This window comes from Hippocampus zosterae, chromosome 13, assembly GCF_025434085.1.
Source record: "Hippocampus zosterae strain Florida chromosome 13, ASM2543408v3, whole genome shotgun sequence".
NCBI classification, from domain to species: domain Eukaryota; kingdom Metazoa; phylum Chordata; class Actinopteri; order Syngnathiformes; family Syngnathidae; genus Hippocampus; species Hippocampus zosterae.
The window spans coordinates 11,703,276-11,724,923 of NC_067463.1; the positions used below are offsets into that span (position 1 = coordinate 11,703,276).

Below are 21,648 nucleotides of genomic sequence, written 5' to 3' on the forward strand. Positions count from 1 at the left end.
CATGGGACACTCTGAAGGAGGCCAAAGACTTCCGTTTTAACATGTCAGGTAAAGAACAGCCTAAAAAATGTTTTAAAAATAACTGTCTGAGATAAACGAAACCAACAAGTTCACTTATGAGTAAGAGACGGAATGAACTCGATTAAATCGTTTCCCATTGTTAGTTTACCGGGGCTCAAATTCAATCAGGCCACGGTCCTGAACTGTAATCTGCAGATAAGAAATGTTGGGATGACGGACTGTTGCTCAAGATTGAATCATGCTGATGACAAGAGGGCTTTGTCGTGTCACTGACCCTACGCACGAACATAAGGCAGACCTTTACAGCAATGCGTTGTTGCTCTTCGTTCATATTGGCAAGCAACCAGGAAACAGCATGTCATCCTCTGGCAAGCAAGCGTCTCCAAAGACAAAGACGGGTACGTGTTTTGTCACTTTCTCCTTCAATTTGAACAACTCAAAAACCGCTCCCAAATACATTTCAAATCCAGGTGGAAAGTCATCGTCCTCCTTGTCAGAGATGCGATTGGTTCTGCTGGGGAAAACCGGCAGTGGAAAAAGCTCCACTGCCAACTCTATCCTGGGCCGGAGACACTTTGATGCCAAAGTCAGCAGCTGTTCGATCACCCGGCGGTCTCGGAGGGCCTGCGGAGAAGTCTGCGGAAAGCACCTGGTGCTCTTGGACACTCCGGGAATTCTCGACACATGCCAGACTATGACGGAGGTGCAGAGAGAGTTAAGGAAGTCTGTTAGTCTCCTCTTCCCGGGGCCGCATGTCTTTCTCCTCATTATTCGGATCTCGCGGTTCACTCAGGAGGAGAAAGAGGCGGTGCACCAGTTCAAACAGGTCCTTGGTCCTCGTGCGCTCCGATTGTCCATTGTGGTTTTTACTCATGGAGACTGCCTGGAAGATCCAGGTTCAGTGAAGCAGTGTATCATAGACATGTGCCCATATCTGGAGGAACTGGTGACAGAATGTGGCGGCAGGTACTGCGTCTTCAACAACCAGAGCTCCGGGAGCAAGGAGCAGGTAATTGAGCTGCTTGCCATTGTGGACCGCATGATGAAGGATAACGGCGGAGCTTGCTACACCAGCAAGATGCTTCAGAGTTCCGAGGAGGATTTGCCCCGCGCGCAGCAGGAAGAGCGGCGTTTGCTGGGTCGCAAAGAGAAGCGGCAAAAAAAGAAGCATGTGGAAGAAATGAAAGTGAGGTATGAAAAAGATCTTGAGAATCTTCAGCACAGGGAACGACGGGGGGTGGAGGAGCTGAAGAAACAATACGAGCTGCAGAACGAGGACGAGAAACGGATAAGTTTCGAGGGGAAAGAGATTCAGGAGATGCCAATCCAAATGGAGGAGGAGGAGGAGAGGAGAGACGCTGTCCAAGACGGTTTGGAACCAGTTACCAACATACTTGCGTTAGCAGGAGCGAGGGAAAAGAATCGAAGACATGATATGGAAGCGATGACAAAAATACATCATGGGGAAAATGAAAGGAAAGAAATGGATAGCAGGCAGACAGAAGAAATGAAGAGAGAAACTTTGCAAAGGCAGCTGGATCAACTCTTCCAAAGTTTGGAGGAGAGGAGCAAGGAGCAAAGGGAGCGGAAGAAGCAAATGGAGGATTTGCTCAAACGCCAGGAAGGGGACGAATGGGCGACACAAATGGAAAAACTCAGAGCGGACAAAATAAATATAGAATCCCTCATGCAGCAGCTCAAACTCCTCAAGGTGAAGACCGATGAGTATATTCGCCAGGAAGCGAACGTCAAGAGGCCGTTGGGAGGGAGTGAGAGAGAAGAATGTTCCGTGTGTTCTTCACTGCTGAGCAACGCGACAATCAAGAAAAAAAGTGAGCCGCAGCACAGCACTGCGATGCACGTGACTGGATTTGTACAGGAAATGGGACTAATGGGGCTCAACGCATCTTTGCAGCTTGCCAGGAATTCATGTTCTGTGCAGTAACTAATTCGTACCTCTACTAACGAGTAATTCTTCAACAGTTCATAAATTCAGCAACTTCCCGAGTGTACTTTTTGATCTAGAAAACTGGATTGTTGTTGTTGATTTAAAACATTTGATCAGTATCCACACACTGATGAAATCATCAAAAAGATCTTAAAAAAAAAAAAAAAAAATCAATAAAAGATTTTTTCAAAAATCGATAAACCGATGCTGAACACGCATGAGTTGCCAAACGGAGCGCCGGGCTTTTCGGTGCAACTGGGAGTTTATTTGATTACTATTTATAAATATTATAGTGAATTAGACTGTACCAATTGTCTCCAGCTCTTCCACTGACGTTACACCAATATATGGGGATGGGGGGGAAGTGAAAGCGAAGGGGCTCGTGTCCTTATTGCAGAGGAGGAAAAAGTGTTACAAGATTAGTTGGTTATTTACTAATATCTCAAACTGACACAAGTGAAAATACAAGCTAGTTTAATTTATCTGTTCAAAAAAACAATGAAAAATAAAAAGTTTGAGTGAAAAATGGGTTATCTTGGCCGCATGGTTCCTTTAATGCAGGGGCGTAGGACACATTTTTGGCACGAGCCACATTTTAGTTACCATTTTACTTATGACTGAAACCATATGAAGAAGTCAAAAATAACGGCGGATATACTTATTGTTTAAGTGACTTTAATGAGGGGTTTGGTAACAAGAAAATGCTTACAGTATCACTGTTGTAAATGAGAATTTAATATTTTGGCAGCGATTTTAGCAAGCGTCATGAAAGTTAATCTTTGATTTGCTTTCGCGGGGCGCATAAAATCACGTGTCGGGCCTTGAGTTTGACACGTGCTTTAATGTGAAGAGTTACCAGCTTGAGCCACACTTCTCATAGAACAAATTTGCTCAAATTATTCAAGGCTAAATCATTGTCTAATTGTTGTTGCACCTGTTAGCTTCGCTGAAAGAATGTTATGGTTTGATTTGACTTTATGCTCCCATATTGAACTATACTCTGTATACTAGTCTGCTTTAAATAAGAATAGAACCTACCCCCTCCCCCCCAAGAAAAAAAATCACTGGTAAATGCACCTATTTTTTTTAGCAACATACACAAATTGGATGCATCTCACCCTTAATGCTTCCTATTAACAGACAATTCTTTGAAGCCAGATATTGATGCTCTAATTGACTGAAGAATAGTTTTTATAATCTCAGTTCATCAAATATCCATCGATAATACCAACATAACATTTAGCAGCGAGTTAAGTGGATGCACCTGTAGCTAAAGCCAAGGTGTCGTCTGCAGTAGATGGGTAACCGTCCTGATTATTTTAATAAAGTGTTTTGCAGCAGGGAAAGATGGAAAACTGGTTAAAAACCCCTAAACCTAACAGCAGCCGTGCCCAACCTTTTTTTGACCAAAGATAGACTTTTCGACCAACCAACCTCCCGCGATCGACCCGTTACTGCACACCCGTGCATACGCATTTACACACGCAAGCCCCGATGAGCAATAGCCATAACGGTCCCTAAGATGAACTAAACAGAAAATAAATAGACACACAATTTCATGAGTTTGTGAAAAGCAATCACTGCTTACCTTAGAAGAGACCTCACGCGGAGGCACGGGACACACTTTTGCACCGTGTGAACGATCGTAGCTCACGTGTACCGTTTTAGAATGCTTCTCCCGGTCCTCCACATTCCCATTCTTTGCCAGTGCTCTCGTTGAATTGCACATGAAACAAACTCTGAATGAGAATAACAATAACAATAAAAGACAGAGCTCACAGCTGTGATGGCATATGCAATTGCAGACTGCCGACCGGTAACAACTTCCGGTGGTTCAGGTCACGCGCCACCTTAGTTAAAGGTGACCTGCTTTTTTGATTTTATTTTTTAAATACTTTTTGTGATTGTCAGAGTGATAGGATGCTGAGGGTGCAGTGTACACTAACACAAAAATATATGATGTTAATAACACGCACACAGACACACAAATGCTTTGGGTTGTTATCCCCCCTCGCCCCCTACAATCCTCGCGATAATTCTGTAAGAGTCTGCAGCTACCGGTCGATCGCGATCGACGTAATGTGCACCCCGCCCCTAAGGAGTGGGCAAAAGTGAAATTTACATGCACCTATCCTCGAAGGCCACGATCCTACATGTTTTTAAATGTTTCACTCCACCTGCACACCTGATTCAAATGATTAGGATCTTGCTGGAGGGGTTTCATTGTCCATAATTATTATTACAGATATAATCAATTCCATTTTGTTGACCTATTTCTGAAAATAAAAAAATCTGACCAGGGTTGATTATTGTGACAAAAAAAAAAGCCAGAGATAAAGAGTGTGGTGAGGTAAATATTGGTTTTAATTAACAAACATCAGTCAGGTAACTGACATTAGTCTGGGGATAGAGACGGGATCTAGAAAGCACAATGCACACGTGTAGAGGTGGGGAACATGTTTATCTGTTACACAAGACGCCCCGTACAGTCGGAACAGGAGTTTCTATATAACATACAGATCAGGATCCAAGTCTACGGTACAAAACTTAGCAGCAACATGTTAAACATCGGAGACCGGGGGGCTAACAAAGTAGTTTCATTTAGAAAAAGTCACAGTATCCTTTAAGCATAAATTTGTTAAAAAGGTAAAAACAGTTCTAGGCATCCTTAAGGGTCAATGCTACTCACAAGATCTTTCTTTCGTATACTCTAATATAAAGACTTTCTGGTCATGGCACAGTACAAACTCTCAGGAAACGTGACAAAAATATACAGCGTCCTCACGTTTACAGATTAAAATGTAACAAAGGTCTCTGGCAAGCACAATAGATTCCAAAAACAAACAAACAAAACCAACTTCTCCAACAAAAAATAAAGGACACCATTATGTTAGTTCAACTATCTGGACAGATTACGTCTTTTTAATACAAAAATAAGGACAAATATAAATTAATATATATTAAAAGAATCAAAATTGATACATGGGGGAAGACCTACTTAAGTACAGGTATTTATGATACAATAAATACTCATGACTGGGGAGTACTGTATTGTGTATTGAACCTGGAGGGTAACAAATAACTCTTCTATGGGTGAGAGTGTTGTTCAGTAGCTGTGTGAAAGAGTTTTGACGATTGTGCGGTGGTGAGTCTATGATACGACCAATTCAGGTTTCCCCTACGACACACGACTCTCGGGGAATGCCTGAGAAGTCTTCGGGTAGACGCCAGAGACGTGTGGATCCTCCAGGAAAGAGACTTTGACGGAGTCATCTGAGTCACCATGATCAATGAAACGAAGTAGATGCAAGGAAAAAGTCAACTTTTTTTTGTCTTTTTCACCACTTCATAATAAAAAATAAGTCTGTTTTTGTACTTTACAATACAGTAAGTCTCAACATCCCCACCGAGGAAGCATCAATCATCAGTCCAAGCACTGACAAAGAAAGAAACTGGGGTGTTTCTTTTTTTCAGGATTAAAAAACTGATGGAGGTTCTTGTCAGGGTCTCAAAGAAGGAAATGGGAAGCAAGTAAGGTGGGCAGGTACACAAAACATATCTTGCAAAGAGAAAAGTCTTTTTTGTTTTTTTTTAAAGTTGTTTTTTTTATGTGGAACACTTTGTACAGCCGCACTTGACAATTTTCTCCACTTCCTGAACAAAAGAGGAACCGTCAGTGCACTGGAAGGTGTATTTCCTGCGTTTACTGCGGAGCGGGGTGCAGCAGGTCCCTTGTCCTTCTGCTCCCCCCTGGCAGCTGCCCCTGCACTCTAAACGGGAGACCTTCTCCTGGGTTTGGCACGCCGCGTAGCCTTGCTGTCTCTGGTAGACATCTCGGACCCGTTCCCCTCTGCAGGCCACCTCTGCAAAAAAAAAAATATGTCGATTGTCCACTATGTGGTCCAACAATAAAGAAATGGCATCCAAACTGGATTTGAATGGAACAAAACAACACAGAAAATGTGGAGCCAATATTAAGAAATGAAAAGCATGTTAAATGAAAGGACAAAGACTTGAAAAGGCTGTTTTCTTGAACATGAATTGCTTCAGTGGGATAAAATTAACGGTTGCAAAATGTCTGGAGTTGAGTTATTCGAGCAGCATTATTCCGTTCAGTCACTTGCACTGAAAAAGGAGTTCAGAACATTCAGACAGAAATTCTTCTCTCCTTTTGTATACAGTATAACTTACAACGTATCAATTAATGGATTGCATAATTTTAATGAATCATGGAAATTCCTTATTTGAATGAAAGATGCTCACAACATGAAACAAAATATGTTAGAAAAAAATGCAGTGGATGAGCCCTGTAGAAACTACATGGGAGGATTAAAAAAATAAATAAATCAGACCATGTAGTCTCACCTGAATGACCCCTCGGGCGGGGTTAAGCGGAAGATCAGGTGAAGCTGATTTGGAAAAGCAAGGCGATAGAAGTGTTAATTGCAGAAAAAAAGAAACATTGTTAGATGCACACACATGCCAAACGGTGAACCGAGCAGCCGTTTCGGAGGGATTTTCTCTTGAATAAAAACCCATAGATAAGTTTGAGATTGTGAAGGCTCATTACAGAGTCCACTGCATGCGTTATTTTGTCAATGTCAACAAGCACAGAATGATGAACGCCACCTTTATCGCATGCCTCTCCGGTGTATCCGCTGTTACACTCGCAGTATGCTTTGCCCAGTCCTGACACTCTGCATTTGCCGTGTTTACAGCGCGACATGCCGCAGGGATTGGTTGCTTCCTGGTCCTGCTCGTCACAGAGAACGCCGCTGAACCCGGGCTGGCAGCGGCAGGAGTAAGAGTAGGAGTTGATGGCCAGGCAGGTGCCATGAATACACCTGGAGATGAAAAAAAAAATGGCACAAGACATGTTCACCAGAATGTCACTGAGCAGAGAACAGGCCCAACTGTTCACTGAAGACAAACTGCCATTGAATTTGTTGCTATTTTTCTAAAATTGAAAATGAAGGCATCTTCAATCAGGACCCTTGCCAAAACTTCTTCACCAAGTTCAACTGTTTCCTGAAGGGTGGAACAAGTGAACAGCTGTAGGGGATTAAACTGTTTTTTTTTCTGGTTGTGGTCAAACCATAAACCATAAAATGAGTAAAAATATCAATCTGCGGTTTTCGTACTCTTTCTGAAATGCCATAAGATGGCGCCACAGCCCTATCTAAATGAGTACCGGTAAGTACTAAAGTAATTGGCCCATAGAAGTAGAGTTCCGGTATGTTGAAGTTGTTTTCCTTGTCCTAAGAAAATCTTGACTATTCCATTTCAAGGATTAAAGCTTCTTGTCATCCCTGACACACTGTAATGTGCATAAAAAGGGCGACAAAAGCTTGCTTAAGTCGGTATGTCCAGAGAAATTGGTCTGTGAGAACACAGCGACTGTGAGGCGCCAGCCGTTTTAATTCAGCCCACGCGCCGGTAGTGTTACCAAATTTTGAAGCCAGGCGCAGATCTAACTGCATTGCTTTAATGGCTGCTTCCTCTCCAAATGATCAGCTGCTCATACGTCTCGATTGAGGGACAAGCTTTTATGAGGGTGTTGTTTGATTTTCCATACAATACAATTCATGAGTTGCGGTGCAAAAACATCAAAATACAAAGCAGAGCAACACATCACAACATGGATTGACATAAAATATATATTTTTTCAATGTCTGTATTTGTTCAGTATTTGAAGGTCCACCAGCTGGATCTGGTACATTATCATTATCTTCGCAAAGATGTGATTGATGGTGTGCCCGAGGCGTAGTTTCAAATGGACCGATGATTGAAGATGTCGTCTGCTGTTTGCAAAAATCTCAATAGAGTGATTAAGAAGTAGGCAATCAGTGAACGATTCGGAACACAGCCATGGAGAGTTTGCGACGCACGTGCTTCAATAAACCATTTATTTCTAAGAGCTACTGTATGTCATAAAATGAGGTCAGTGAAATGAAATTAAAGTGTTCTATATTCAGCAAATTGCCCAACTCACTTGTTGCCATCACAAGGGTTGTTGACTTGCTGGTCGCAAACTGGTCCCGTCCAGCCCGGGTGGCAGGTGCAGGTAAATCCGCGATGTCCTGTCGGGTGGCAGTCCCCCTGCACGCAGGCCCCTCTCTGGCAGGGCTGGCAACCAGGCTCCACCCCTTGACCGAGCCACTGTCGAGTGGTGCTCCGTGCAGCCCCGGCATCCGCAGCTCCAGACCCCAGCCCCGCTCCGAGGTCCTGAAGTTTCCCGTTGATGTAGAGGTTCCGGAGACAGCCGTGGAAGCTGGTGCCATTTCGTCCACCTGAGCTGTGCTGCAGGGCTGACAGACCTCCAAATGCTGAGGCACGCTCTGGCATACCTGGAAAGCATTTCAACACATTTCAACCACGCGTCAGGAGTACAGTGTGATTTACACTGTTAGAGGAGTACAGTAGCAGAGCAGCAAAATATTATCGTCCTCTCAGTTTGATACCGTGCGGTTCACTCCAAACTATAATCACAATAATAAGCATATTGCTCAATGAATACACAATGCCAGTCAACCCCCCCCCCCCCCCCCCGCATCATTCGCTTTGCCTGAACGTCTTTTGAATAAAGGAACCTGTGAGTGCGTGTTTGTCCGACAGGTTTTGTTCTTACCTCCCAGATATAGCGGGGAGTCGATGTTGAGTGTGGACTGTTTGCTGATGGAGTTGATGGATTTAGGCGCCCCCCCATCGATGGACAAGGACAACCTTTGGTCTGATGCTACCAACTCCACCGCGTGGAAACTGCCATCATTCACAGTCTCCACACTGCGCGACAAACAGTGGAATCATCTGTCATGTAAGAGCCGTTTCAGTGAGAGCACTTTGGTTGGTTTGTGCACCACATACCTGTATATGGCGGAGGGAGGGTAAGAGCCAGTATCATAGCTGACCCGAAGGCGTCCCCGATAAAGCTCCATTGCTATGTGATCATTATCCCCCTTATATAATAACACTCCGCTATCCTCATCCGTAGCAATCTGAAAAGACACCGGGATCGCTATGAGAAACCATGAGAAGTTATCAGCTGGTAATTGACAATCCCGATAAACGTGAAAGACATCCACACCTGCAGGCTAATGTTGGTCTGCGGTGAGATCGGATTGGAGGGAAGCTGCAGGTAAGACTTGCGGTCCACAAAGTTGACACTGACAAGCGTCTCGCAGCGCTCTCCCTCGTAGCCTTGGAGACATTGGCAGCGGGGGTCGGTTCCCATGACGACGCACTGCGCCCCGTTGAGACAGTCGTGGTTGTCGCAGGGGCTGGTGCGAGGAAGGACCATTGGTGGGGACAAGTCGCAGAATAAACCACTGCAACACAAATGCACATATGAAGGAGATACATTAAGGAACTGCGTGCCGAGAATACCAAATTGCAGCAGAGAATGCTAATTTCAAGTATACTGTATGCTCACATATATAAGTACAAGTCTCACCATTGATAAGATAAGGACTTGCAGTGGTGGGAAGTAACAAACTAAAACTACTATGTTATGGTGCTTTAGTCCAATTTTCTGACATCTATACTTGAGTATTTATTTTTGTGACAACTTATGATGTTTATTCTCTTCACATTTGAGATCATCAATTTGTACTAGTCTCTATTTCCCACTTGGTGAAAATAGGCTTTTTCAACCTCCATGGTGTGAAAATGTAAAGAAAGAGAGGTAAAGTTAACTTGGATTGAAATTTTGATTGATTTATTGATTGTGATTCTGGGGATTTATAAGGTGGGAAAACAGGAACAGCAGAAAATTGGAAGAACCAAAATCAGGGAGCGGTAACAACAACGGCACAACAGATTCATATTCAGATTATTCTCCTTTCTTACTTAAGAGAATTGTGGAATAAAAATGGCTTGTGGTGAATGTATTGTGTTTTGTGCCAGCTGAAAAAACACCAGATTCCACCGTAAAGAAAAATGTCTCAGCTCATCTGAAAAAACACAAACAGATAAGGTGTATTTTTTCAGTTATCAATAGCTAATTTAGCTTTTTTTTAGGGTGGGGGCGTGGGGGGGGGGGTTATTGTGTTCTCAACGCTAGCACTATTTTGTGAGCTGATCACTTTTTTCCCCATTTTGCCAAGTAAGTGAACATTGTGTATAATGCCAGCAAAAATTAATTTACTACCTTATATACATTTCGGAGCCTGTACTTTTCAAATTCTACTTCGAACAGGAAGTGAATCAATGCTTCTACTTTACTACTTCTTTTTTGACGCAAGCAAATTCATCTGCAAATTAAGGGGATTCAACACCATGCAACCAACAGACATCATGTCAGGCACTGTATAGCCGCTTTTTGCTGAATCAACACAAGGGGGAGCCCTCCTCCTCCAATTTGAAAAGGACCTGGTAACTTCCACCAAATCATGTTAGTCATCCATCCATCCATTTTCCGAACCACTTAATCCCCACTAGGGCCGGAGCCTATCCCAGCCGTCTTTGGGCAGTAGGCGGGGGACACCCTGAACCGGTTGCCAGCCAATCGCAGGGCACACAGAGACGAACCTAGCAATTTATGCATGTGTCCGCACCTGTTGAATTCTGTTATGTGTATACATATATAGCTAATAAATGATGATGATGATGATGATGATGATGAACAACCATGCGCGCTCACACTCACACCTATGGACAATTTAGTGTGTTCAATCAGCCTGCCGTCCATGTTTTTGGAATGTAAGAGGAAATCGGAGGACCCGGAGAAAACACACGCAAGCACGGGGAGAACATGCAAACTCCACACAGGAAGGCCGGAGCTGGAATTGAACCCGCTACCTCTGCACTGTGAAGTCGACGTGCTAACCATTGGACTACCAGGCCGCCAATAGCTAGTCAATGAATCCCAAATTAAAATAACACATTTAAAGTTTCAAATTTACCACAAAATATGATTATGATGTTGTTCTAATTTATATACAAGATGGTGGCCGCACAAGAGAATTTGTGTCCCTCACCTGTAGCCCTCCGGACAGACGCAGGTGTATCCGTTGATGGCATCGATGCACTGGCCGCCATTCTGACACTTATTTTCATCACAGTCGTTATAGTCCAGCTCGCAGTGCTCTCCAATGTAACCTGGGTTGCACTCACACCTTAGGACGTGCACACAGACAGATTGCCCACATGCATTACAACTTCTCTCATTTAAACTCAGTAGCTATTTCCTATATTTATTTGAGAATTGCTTACTACTCAAAGACAGTAGGAGAGGAATAAGACGGCACTGCTCACCACGGCAATTATTTGTAGCTGTGTTTGTGTGTGTGCGTGCACGGGCATGGACGTCTTGTCTACTTACTTGTATCCCTGAGGGGTCAGTATGCACTTTGAATTGTGCTGACATGGGTTCAATTCAGGAGCACAGAAATCCAGTTTCTCTTCACATAGCTCTCCTGGGAACAAACACACAGACATACTTTCAGCTCGAACAACTCTGACAAGCCACTAGCTACATGCGTCTGCACTGCGCGCGCGCGTGTGCGTGTGCATGTGCGTGTGCGTGTGTGTGTGTGTGTGTGTGCGTGTGCGTGTGCGCGTGTGTGTGTGCGTGCGCGTGTTTTGCTTGATGGACGACTCTCTTGTGGGCAGGGTTAACGCAGAGGTCTGACAAATGATCTCATCTCTGGGAATGTCATGTCCCTTATGATATTCCCTGGTGCATCTTCAAACTCAAAACTTTAAATTGATTCACAGAAATCACGGGGGAATAAAACAGCTCGTGACAGCACAGCGTCCACAGTGGGGATAATTATAAAATCACTTGGGGAGCTGTCTGTGATACGTGCACTGATGTGTGATACTTATGCCTGTTGAGAACTTTTCATGCTAAAGTTTATAAAGCATCACTTTGACAAAATATATAGCTAGCTAGCTAGCTAGCGAGATACAGTACAGATAGATAGATAGATAGATAGATAGATAGATAGATAGATAGATAGATAGATAGATAGATAGATAGATAGATAGATAGATAGATAGATAGATAGATAGATAGATAGATAGATAGATAGATAGATAGATAGATAGATAGATAGATAGATAGATAGATAGATAGATAGATAGATAGATAGAAAGCACATTTTTTTCTTGTCTTTTGGTGGGCTGTTATTTTGAATGGCCGTTTCTTTCGTGAGGGATCCCTGAAATGTTCATATATGAAACCTCAAAATAATGGAACTGCAGTAAAAACCCATTACAACGAGGTAATCATTTCCATTGCATGGTCAAAATCGCACCTGAGGCTCGTCGTTTGAATAGCAGTAATATACAGTACAAAATATGCATTCGGAAGCAAGCCAAAATGAAAACAAAAGTGCGAGTTTAATAAAAAATTGGAGATTGAGGACATGCAATTTGAACACAGTGCACGAGCATTACGTGCCTGAATGAATTTCAAATTTCCAATTAGTGCTGTTAAATCATTGGAAGGAAGGGAGGAGGGAGAGAGGGACAGCGAGAAGAACCAACTAACCTCTCTCCACCTCATTGGTGGCAGCTGCAACCACAGAAAAGACGGCGGATGGCAGAAAGCAGAGCGAGATGAGAAACAATGACAGCGAGACAGAGAGAGAACACCCCCACAAAGGTTAGCAGCAGTCGCATGTGATTAACACAAAGCTAAAGCAGACACACACCAGAGCAGTGTTAGAACTGAGTCGAGTAGTGATTCCCAGCTACTGTGCCGTGGCACATTTGTGTGTTGTGAGAGATTATCGGGTATGGCAGCAAATTCTCCAATTTCAGTTATTTGCTCAGGAAATTTCTGTTTAATTTACTGCAAATAACAATGGTCAACAGCAGATTTTTATCAGAGATGGTTTTGTGTCCCTAAACTTGTGTGTAAATCGTTGACGCTCGTTTCACATATGTCTTGCCTTTTTTTCCCAGCACAACAGGTTTGGGAGATATTTGCATTTTTTACTTTTAAATTTGACCTATAAAAGCTTGCGATGAAATTCAACTTATTCATTCATTTATTTTCCCATCTGCTTTATCCTCACATGGGTCACGGGGGCATACTGGAGCCTATCCCAGGTGTCTTCGGGCAGTAGGCGGGGGACACCCTGAACTGGTTGCCAGCGAATCGCAGGGCACATATAGACAACCATGTGCGCTCACAATCACAGCAAGGGACAATTTAGAGTGTTCCATAAACCTGCCACATACGTTTTTAGAATGTGGGAGGAAACCGGTGTACCCAGAAAAAAAACACGCAAGCACGGGGAAAACATGCAAATTCCACACAGGGAGGCCGGTGCCGGAATCGTACCCTGAACCTCTGTGCTGTGAGGTCAACGTGGTAACCAGTCGACCACCATGCCACTTCTGTATTGCATTTATTTCGAAATACTGAAAGATTAGTTTAAAGGGATATTAGACTGTTTTGCGATTATCATTCTGGCTATTAATTGAAAGCAAGCATAAACCAATTTTGTGCTGTACATACATTCTTTTTATAGCTTTTTTTTTTTGTCATTGATAAGCCGTAATTTAAAAAAAACAATTCTAGGGGGAAAATGTTTGTGCCTTGGCTCAATCAAGGTTGGGAACCACAGGAAGAGAGTACAGATGTCAATGTGCATGTGACCATGGAGACAGCATGAGCCATGTGTTGTTACCTGTGTATTCTGGTGAGCACTTGCATGTGTAGTTGTTGATTCCGTCGACGCATGTGGAGTTGTTCTCACAGTCGTTGTCCTCACAGTCGTCGATGTTAAACTCACAAGAGTCGCCCTCAAAGCCCTCGGGGCACACACACCTATGACAAAACACACACACACACACACACACACACACACACTGCATTGTCAGCATCATCTACATATTCCCAGTAGAAAGTCATTACTGTGTTGACATGAGCGTGCCTTGAATCTGTAAGTACTCTTCACACACACACACACACACACACACACACACACACACACACACACACACACACACACACACACACACACACACGCAAACGAACGAAGGGCGCAGTCTGTGAAGTATATTATGCGCCTAATAAAAGCCCTCATGCCGCATGGATGGATTAATATCTCATTTTGTTTCAGCTTCTCACTGTGACTACCCACAGCTCCCCAATGCCAAATGGGAAAATTTATGATAACAAAATGAAACAACATATGAAAATATTTTGTGAGAAATAGTCAAGAGGGAGGAGGCGAGGGAGAGGGTGTGATACATATGTGAGCTCCATGTGGTTTTATTGCCCACGTCGGCAGTTGGAAATGATACTTAGCATTCCGACTGCTAATCATAGTCCCCATGATGAGAAGCTCAGACAAAATCAGGAGAAAGTGAATTTTTCCCTGTGAGCGGCCATACATACTGTTGAAAGAAACAATGCTTAAAAAAAAGTAGCTTGTGTTTTAATTCGTGTAAATCACCAAATTAGCGACTGAGTCTGGTCACGATCAAAACAAGCGCATTCTGGAAGTGGGACGAACACAAGCAAACAAAAAGCAAAATGAACCAATCAGTGAAGAGTAGACGTGACGTCAGAAAAAAACCCCAAACCTCTTCTTCTGAAATAAATGCTTCCAGTACCGTCAGTTTTGGGGGTTTTATTGACTATGTGTTTCGGGTTGTTTTAAAACTAATTTAATGTCGAATTATGTGATAATTTAAAAAAAAATTATACATATATATATATATATTATAGATATTAAATTCTGACAAAAATCCACATTGAAAGCAAATCACCTCATGAGAGTTGAAATTATTCAGATTTCTATTTATTTATTTGCATCTGACACAAATTTTGGGACACCGAGGTTAAAGAAATAACCTATTCATTAAAAGCCTTTAAAAAAAAATCCTGCATTAATAATGACCAAAATATAAATTTTGAAATAAGCATCTCACCAGAAACTACTCCCTTCGCCTTCCTTTAGATGACAAGTTCCTCCACTCTGACAGGGATTACTGATGCAGGCATGGATGGGTTCCTCACAGTTCTGGCCCTTTATAAATAAACCCCAACGCAGTCTTTCATCATGAAAAATCCTCACAATATTCACAAAGACATTAATCTGTTGGGATAGTCAAGAGATATTCGGGTGTACCTTAAATCCATAGGGACAGGTACAGCGGTAGTAGTGCACAGGGTCATTGAAGCACGTGCCGTCGTTCTTGCACGGGCTGGACAGGCACGGCTCACATTTAGCCTGGATGCTGATATCAACTGGACCTGTTTGGTGCAAACACATCACACGAACCGAACACCACATCGACCATCAGTTTGCATACACAGCAGCTCAGACGAGAATGACAAGTCAGACTGCTCGGACACGCACACACAAACACACGTACACACCCACACTCACGCACGGACATTGGCTTGCACTGAGTGAGGCTGTTAGAACAATACACAATACGTACAGGGCCAAACATGGGGGTCCAAAGGGCAAAGGAGTCTGGGTGGATGAGACAAGGGAAAACCAGGCCGGGCCAATTTCAAGGAAGTGGGGAAGGCGTGATTGAGGAGGAAGATGTGATGGGCTACTTTACCTGGCACCAGAAAACCACAAGGCCCCGGGACTTCTACAGTGCGTCAGTTAGATTAGGTTAAAAATAGGATTCAGTCATGTGATCAGAAAAAGGTTAGTGTTCACATTCAGTTGTAGTCAACCAAATCTACGCTCATAAATAAATTTGTGCATTAACATTTTCATGCTCATTGGAAGCTCACGTTCAGCAACTTCAGACAACACTCGACCAAACAAAAACTCTGAATCAAAATTAAAGCCTTTTAAATGTGTTTTCCAGACAAAATTCGGCGACTTGTGGTCTCCTCTTGGAGTCCTCTTTTGCACGCATTGCAAAAATAGTCTGAACATTACGGACGAGTTCAGTGGAACATATAAAGCAAAATGGCCCCGAGGTCTTACTATACAGAATTTAACCAGCATTTCCAAGAAAAATATGCCACTACAGTCGCACAAAACTTCCAAATTCCAATCGCCAGAATACGGTAAAACCAAAGTGTACATCATGCATTGACCTAAGTTCTGTGTGGATTTTTGTGGCTTCTTTGCTACACTACCACAAAGGATGGACCAAGGTCAACAAAGGTTTTTTAAGAGAAGAAAGAAGTGAGAAGAAAAATACAGAATGTTATGTGAAGAGGCTTCACATTTAATAAGCAGTATCACCCTCACTTTAGTCTCCATAATGTCAATAACTTTTGGCAGGGTGCTTTAACGCTTTCATGGTTTACTATTAACGGCGGTCAACTCCTCTTTATACTTGTGTGACTGTAAAGAAATAAAAGTGAAATGGTGACGCACATCTGTGCTGAAATTTCTCAAAATGCTAAGATAGTGCGTGGTCGCTTTTTTGTTTTTGCTCTTTACGATATGCTTTAATTTATTTTTGCACTTGTATGACCATTAAGAAGGTGAAAATATTTCTTACAAAATTGCCTCTAGGCTTTTTATTATGGTGACAGGTGGTCTCCAGAGTAGACTATTTCTACTTCTTATAAACCCCCCCCCCCCCCCCCAAAAAAAAAAAGGTTTCAAAATCCCAAATAATCCAGAGGATCCATCCCATAATCAATTATGTTCTACCTCATAGGTTCCACAGGTTCTCCTTACACGAGCTGCTGGAAGTAGAGTAAGCAGCACACATTCTGCATACCTGTGCAGGTGAATTTCTTGGATGGCGTGGTGAGCAGCAGTTTGTCGGTCATGTCGCCGGGCCCTGCACAGCGGGCAATGCCGGGCTCCTTGTAGCCGCTCTTCACCCAGTCGGACAACCACTGCATGTGGCAGTCACAGTGCAGAGGGTTTGCGCCCAGAGCCCTGTCACGGAAACGCGCACTCTCAGCCGGGTCGTGTTTTCGTTTGATTTGGGGTTCACGTTTTAGCGTATTATATCCCGCGTTCTATCACACAGAAATAAATGACAAGTGCTAATAGTGAAAATGATTTCATAGCGTTATTTTGAGGAACAGCGAGAGTATGACAAGTATTCGGAATGTACAAGTTAGGACTATAGCAAGGTTATAAATCAAAATGGATGAAAAGTGGCTGCTATGTGCTCATCAAGTTGCTCTTTGCATAATGAGAAACTCTCTTTTGTTGTGGATGTTGCCAATTCTCATTCTTGATTACAATGAGGTGAAAGGTTTAATTGCAGGAAAAGACATAACACACCTGGCGGCCTCTTTAGAAACTATTCATTCATTCATTCATTCATCTTCCGAGTCGCTTGATCCTCACTAGGGTCGCGGGGGGTACTGGAGCCTATCCCAGCTGTCTCCGGGCAGTAGGCGGGGGACACCCTGAATTGGTTGCCAGCCAATCACAGGGCACACAGAGACGAACAACCATCCACGCTGACACTCACACCTAGGGACAATTTAGAGTGTTCAATCAGCCTGTCACGCATGTTTTTGGAATGTGGGAGGAAACCGGAGAACCCGGGGAAAACCCACGCAAGCCCGGGGAGAACATGCAAACTCCACACAGGGAGGCCGGAGCTGGAATCGAACCCGGTACCTCTGCACTGTGAAGCTGACGTGCTAACCACTGGACTACCAGGCCGCCCTCTTTAGAAATTACCCCTGCATAATCTTTTTACGTCTACATTATTAGAAATTGTGGACCCAGCATTAACTTATCTTTGAAATACTGAAAAATGAATCATTTCATCAAATACATACTCCACTGGCAGGTCACAAAAGGCAGACTGCAGGTCTCAGCATTTTGTGTACACTTCTGGCGAGATTCACTCATTTTTATTTTTGCGATATTATTTCTATTTCCTTGCGTGTATTCTTTCCTCACGTTTTTTCCCCATCACAGTTTTACTATTCTTTTCATTGTGGTTGATCAAATGCAATGATACGATGATGGCGGGCAGCCATGCCTACGTGAGTGGTGCGATAGAAACAGCTCGATGCAGTTTTATACTCATCCACTGCAATCGTGTGTGTGTGTTGCTCACAAGTGTGAAAGTGATGACAGGTCTTTGAAGGCTCCTTCTGGTATGAGCGATATATCGTTTCCATGGAGGGATCTGAGAAGAAGAGTTTTGTGAGAAAGGTCTGGCTCCGTTGTTGTACTACAGCTCAACTTTGATGATACTCACAGCAAGCGCAGAGACTTGAGTCCGTCGAAGGCCCTCACTGGTATGCAGCGCAGACGGTTATAGCTCAGGATTCTTCCGACACAAATAAAACATGTTGGCACGGAGAAATGAGCACAGACTCGGGACAAGAAACGACTTTTTTTTGGGGGGGGGGGGGCATTATTTCGAGCAAGAGATATTATGCTTTTAGTCACACTCTTGTCCCCTTTGATCTGGACAGAAGCAGATATTGATGACTCACAAACGCACACACACAAACATGCGGGCCTTTTTGGTTGACATGGTTCTTATCAGTTGTTCTGATTCTTAATTGTTGTTTTATGATCACTCGATTAGAAGGGGTATTAGCTGAAGACGTATGAAGTTGTAATCCACACACACACACACACACACACAACAACAAAGGGGTTGATGTAAAGCCAGACTCACAGGGTAAGCAGCTCGGACATGTTACTGAGGCTGTGGTTGGACAACGTGCTGATCTGGTTGTTACTCAAATCACTGAAAAGGAAACAATAACAAGTGCGCGCGCACACACACACCCACACCCACACATTCAAATGCACACACGCACGCGCGCGCACACACACACACACACACACACACATTCACCCACATCGTTCTGTCAACACATGCCTCAGCAAATGCACAATCCTTTTGCGGAATATAATTCTATTCTTCACTCAGTTGTGCATGCATTCCAAGTGATAAGGCACAGATCGCTGACAAAATACCATTGGGTTAGTTTTGGCCTCCATGTAAATGCGGAATGCGAGCACTGACACTTACATGAGTGTCAAGTGTTTGTAATCGGAGAGCTCCACAGGAACCTGAGTGAAGTGGTTCCCGTCCAGATACCTGACAGGCGGACAGAGATAAAAGAGAGAGGGGGAGAGAGAGAGAAAGAGAGAGAGAGAGAGAGAGAGAGAGAGAGAGAGAAAGAAAGAGAGAGAAAGAAAGAAAGAGAGAGAGAGAGCAAATGAGCAGGAAGAAAAACGTTATTTAATCATGTGGTAAATTCCTCTTCTCCAGCAGAGTGTGCAGTCATTTCAGCACGAGCCACAATAAACACCAGAGTTTAATATTCCCACCGGCATCCAATTAGAGTTCAGTAACTGTCTCCTCAGCTTGATTTCACACACACATGCATCAAGCTGAAATAGTGCCCTTCTCTTATCAAACCAGAATATGAATCACTTATGTTAATAATGAGAAATGGCATGATGAAATGCCTCACGGTTTTTGCCTAATTGCGCTGATAATTTAGGCGAGGCAGGATGTGTGTTACCACGTCTGACATGCACTTCCAAGTTTTGGGGTTCACATTCCAGCTTCAGCCTTCCTTTGTGGAGTTTGCAAGTATGTTATCTTAATTAAAGACATGAAATCATCATTATGTGGCATTTTGGACATCATAAAAAAAGTAGAGTGACATCCAAACTGAATCTCATGAAATGTTAACAGGCTGACCGATGATAAATGGGCCTGTCGCAAAGCCTGCAATATACTGTACAATCAATGAAGTCACTCACAGCTCGGTGGTTTCTTTAGGCAGGCCTTTGGGCAGAGTGGTGAGACCTTTGTTGCTGCAGCGCACCACCGTGTCCAGGCACGAGCACTCCGCCGGGCACCTCAGCACCGGAGAGCAGCTGTTGTCATCATGACCTGATGGAGACAGTCAGGGAGAACAGAGGAAGGACAGGTGCTTTCTTTGAACACAAGTCTTACACACACACACAAAACACTTACTGCGGCAACTATTTACGTTACTTTTTTATACTTACTGTATCTCTGATTTGCAATGTTTGCTAAGAGAGACGTATCCACGACAAATAGCATGAGCACCATCATGTCTTAAAATGGGAAAATCTTTAACAGTTATACCAAATAATAAAACAACAATAATCAAAAAGTAATTAAAAAATATGAGTTAAATTGCTTTGCAGAAGTATGTGAATTAGTGACACCACTATGGCATTTTTAACAGGGTAACTGCAACTAATTACACTGACAAATGAATCTTCCCAACTCTGGCTACCACCGTAGAAGAAAACAGAAAAAAGCTGATCAAGTATATCGGCAAGAGATGCAGCTCAATTCTCGCTCCATCCTACCGTCTTCACAAGCAAAGTCTTGAACAGCGACATCCTGAATGGGGATTTCTTTCAGGAAGTAAGGACTCTGGCAGCGAGGGTTGCCCGTGACGATGCGTTTCCTCCTCAGCCAATCACCAAGCCAGGCCAGATGACAGTTACAGTTGAACGGATTGGCCAGGAGGTTGCTAGAGATTCGAAGGCGACCAGTCAAGCGTTTATTTGATTCGTTCATGTATTTGACATTTACTGTTTGTACTCACAGAGTAGAGAGAGAGTGCAGTGTGTCAAAGGCGCCGGGGTTCATCGAGGTGATCTGGTTGTCGTAGAGCGACAGCAGACGCACAGAGCTCAAACCCACAAAGCTACTGTTGCTCACGCAGCTGATGCGATTACTTCGCAGCATGCTACACACACACACACATACAAACACACACTCGTTTAAAATGGCTGTTTAAACATTTGTACAATCAAATATTCTGACTGGATTTGTTACACAGTATCACCACATCTTCTGGCATTTTTGTATAGTTACAAACGGCCATTTGCACCGTTGTGGGAGTGACCACAGCAAACTTGCTTCCCAGCTAATGAAACCGGCTCCGATTCTTGCCTCTAAATCCTGCATAGGAGGTGTGCGGTCTTCATGGTGCAAGAATAAATGGACTCTCTGGAGTTCATGTAGGAGATCGATGCGAACGAAGCGCGTTTATAAGCTACTGCAAGAAGCTCTCCGCTTGCGGATGATGTAAGGCCGGCCGTCGGTTACTGTACTATTGCAATTAGAGAATCACTGATGTCGATCATTCGGGGCAAAAAGTGTGCCATATTCATTTTAGAACTTAATTAGACCTGCAAACATTTGAACTGCATGTCCAACTGTTTAATGTTTCAAGAAAGCCAAATATACTTCAGCCGAAAGCCGAATATACTTTTCAGGAGAAGTATATTTCATGGTGTAGTGGTCAGGGCTTCCTCAAACTCATTCAAACCAGACTTCTTGGACCTTACTATGAACACTGGGAACAGAAAAGGGCCTTCCTCCCAAATGTTCCCACAAAAGAGGAAGTATAGATCTTTCGTAGGAAAAAAAACAAATAAAATGTCGCATCTACTCTTCTAGTCGTCAAACATCAAATTACTTTGATGTTTGGAGGATGAAGAATTCAGGTTCAATTTGGAACTAGGGCTCCATCCTTTTTTTAATTGACAAATTGATTAAGAGTTGCATTGAAACCTTTTATCCAGATGGTGAATTTGCAAATGCAACAATGTGTGTGCGCGTGTGCTCGTGTGTGTACGCGCGCGTGTATACCCACATTGTGCGCAGGCCACCGAGTCCTTTCAGCATGCGGTGATGTACATTTTCCAATCTATTGGAGGTCAAAATGAGCTCATTGACCCCCGACGCTCCTTCGAAAGTGCCCTCCTCGATGTCAGTGATGCGATTATTACTCAGGTTACTTG

The 21,648-nt window shown here is 43.3% G+C and overlaps 2 protein-coding genes across 6 annotated transcripts in view; one reads left to right on the forward strand and one right to left on the reverse strand.

The window, feature by feature from the left end:
* Positions 1-54: 54 nt before the first annotated feature.
* Positions 55-2,155, forward strand: LOC127613662 (uncharacterized). Its single transcript, XM_052084780.1, has 2 exons — positions 55-419; positions 492-2,155. The coding sequence occupies exons 1-2, from the start codon at positions 260-262 to the stop codon at positions 1,964-1,966; spliced, it is 1,635 nt and encodes a 544-aa protein (XP_051940740.1). The 5' UTR covers positions 55-259; the 3' UTR covers positions 1,967-2,155.
* Positions 2,156-4,315: 2,160 nt separating this feature from the next.
* The window catches only part of slit2 (slit homolog 2 (Drosophila)), a 93,730-nt gene continuing 76,397 nt past the window's right edge, over positions 4,316-21,648 (reverse strand). For 2 of the 5 annotated variants that reach the window (XM_052084775.1, XM_052084776.1), the window contains 21 exons: positions 21,501-21,644; positions 20,445-20,588; positions 20,203-20,369; positions 19,621-19,753; positions 18,878-18,946; positions 18,518-18,589; positions 18,089-18,160; positions 17,945-18,016; positions 16,634-16,797; positions 15,058-15,182; positions 14,858-14,955; positions 13,609-13,748; positions 12,462-12,485; positions 11,289-11,382; positions 10,945-11,082; positions 9,054-9,294; positions 8,834-8,964; positions 8,598-8,752; positions 7,962-8,316; positions 6,599-6,813; positions 4,316-5,832 (listed from right to left, as the gene is read on the reverse strand). In XM_052084775.1, the coding sequence (XP_051940735.1) occupies positions 5,576-5,832; positions 6,599-6,813; positions 7,962-8,316; positions 8,598-8,752; positions 8,834-8,964; positions 9,054-9,294; positions 10,945-11,082; positions 11,289-11,382; positions 12,462-12,485; positions 13,609-13,748; positions 14,858-14,955; positions 15,058-15,182; positions 16,634-16,797; positions 17,945-18,016; positions 18,089-18,160; positions 18,518-18,589; positions 18,878-18,946; positions 19,621-19,753; positions 20,203-20,369; positions 20,445-20,588; positions 21,501-21,644 (3,010 nt within the window). In that variant the 3' untranslated portion in view covers positions 4,316-5,575. Of the gene's footprint in view, positions 5,833-6,334; positions 6,379-6,598; positions 6,814-7,961; positions 8,317-8,597; positions 8,753-8,833; positions 8,965-9,053; positions 9,295-10,944; positions 11,083-11,288; positions 11,383-12,461; positions 12,486-13,608; positions 13,749-14,857; positions 14,956-15,057; positions 15,183-16,633; positions 16,798-17,944; positions 18,017-18,088; positions 18,161-18,517; positions 18,590-18,877; positions 18,947-19,620; positions 19,754-20,202; positions 20,370-20,444; positions 20,589-21,500; positions 21,645-21,648 lie in introns of all 5 variants that reach the window. The other 3 variants (XM_052084777.1, XM_052084778.1, XM_052084779.1) reach the window with 2 other exon arrangements.

Bases quoted from the DNA above. Each gene is read 5' to 3' on its own strand.
- LOC127613662 (XM_052084780.1), top strand. From the start codon at position 260: ATGCTGATGACAAGAGGGCTTTGTCGTGTCACTGACCCTACGCACGAA. The intron at 420-491 runs GTACGTGTTTTG...TTTCAAATCCAG, and splicing joins GTCTCCAAAGACAAAGACGG to GTGGAAAGTCATCGTCCTCC.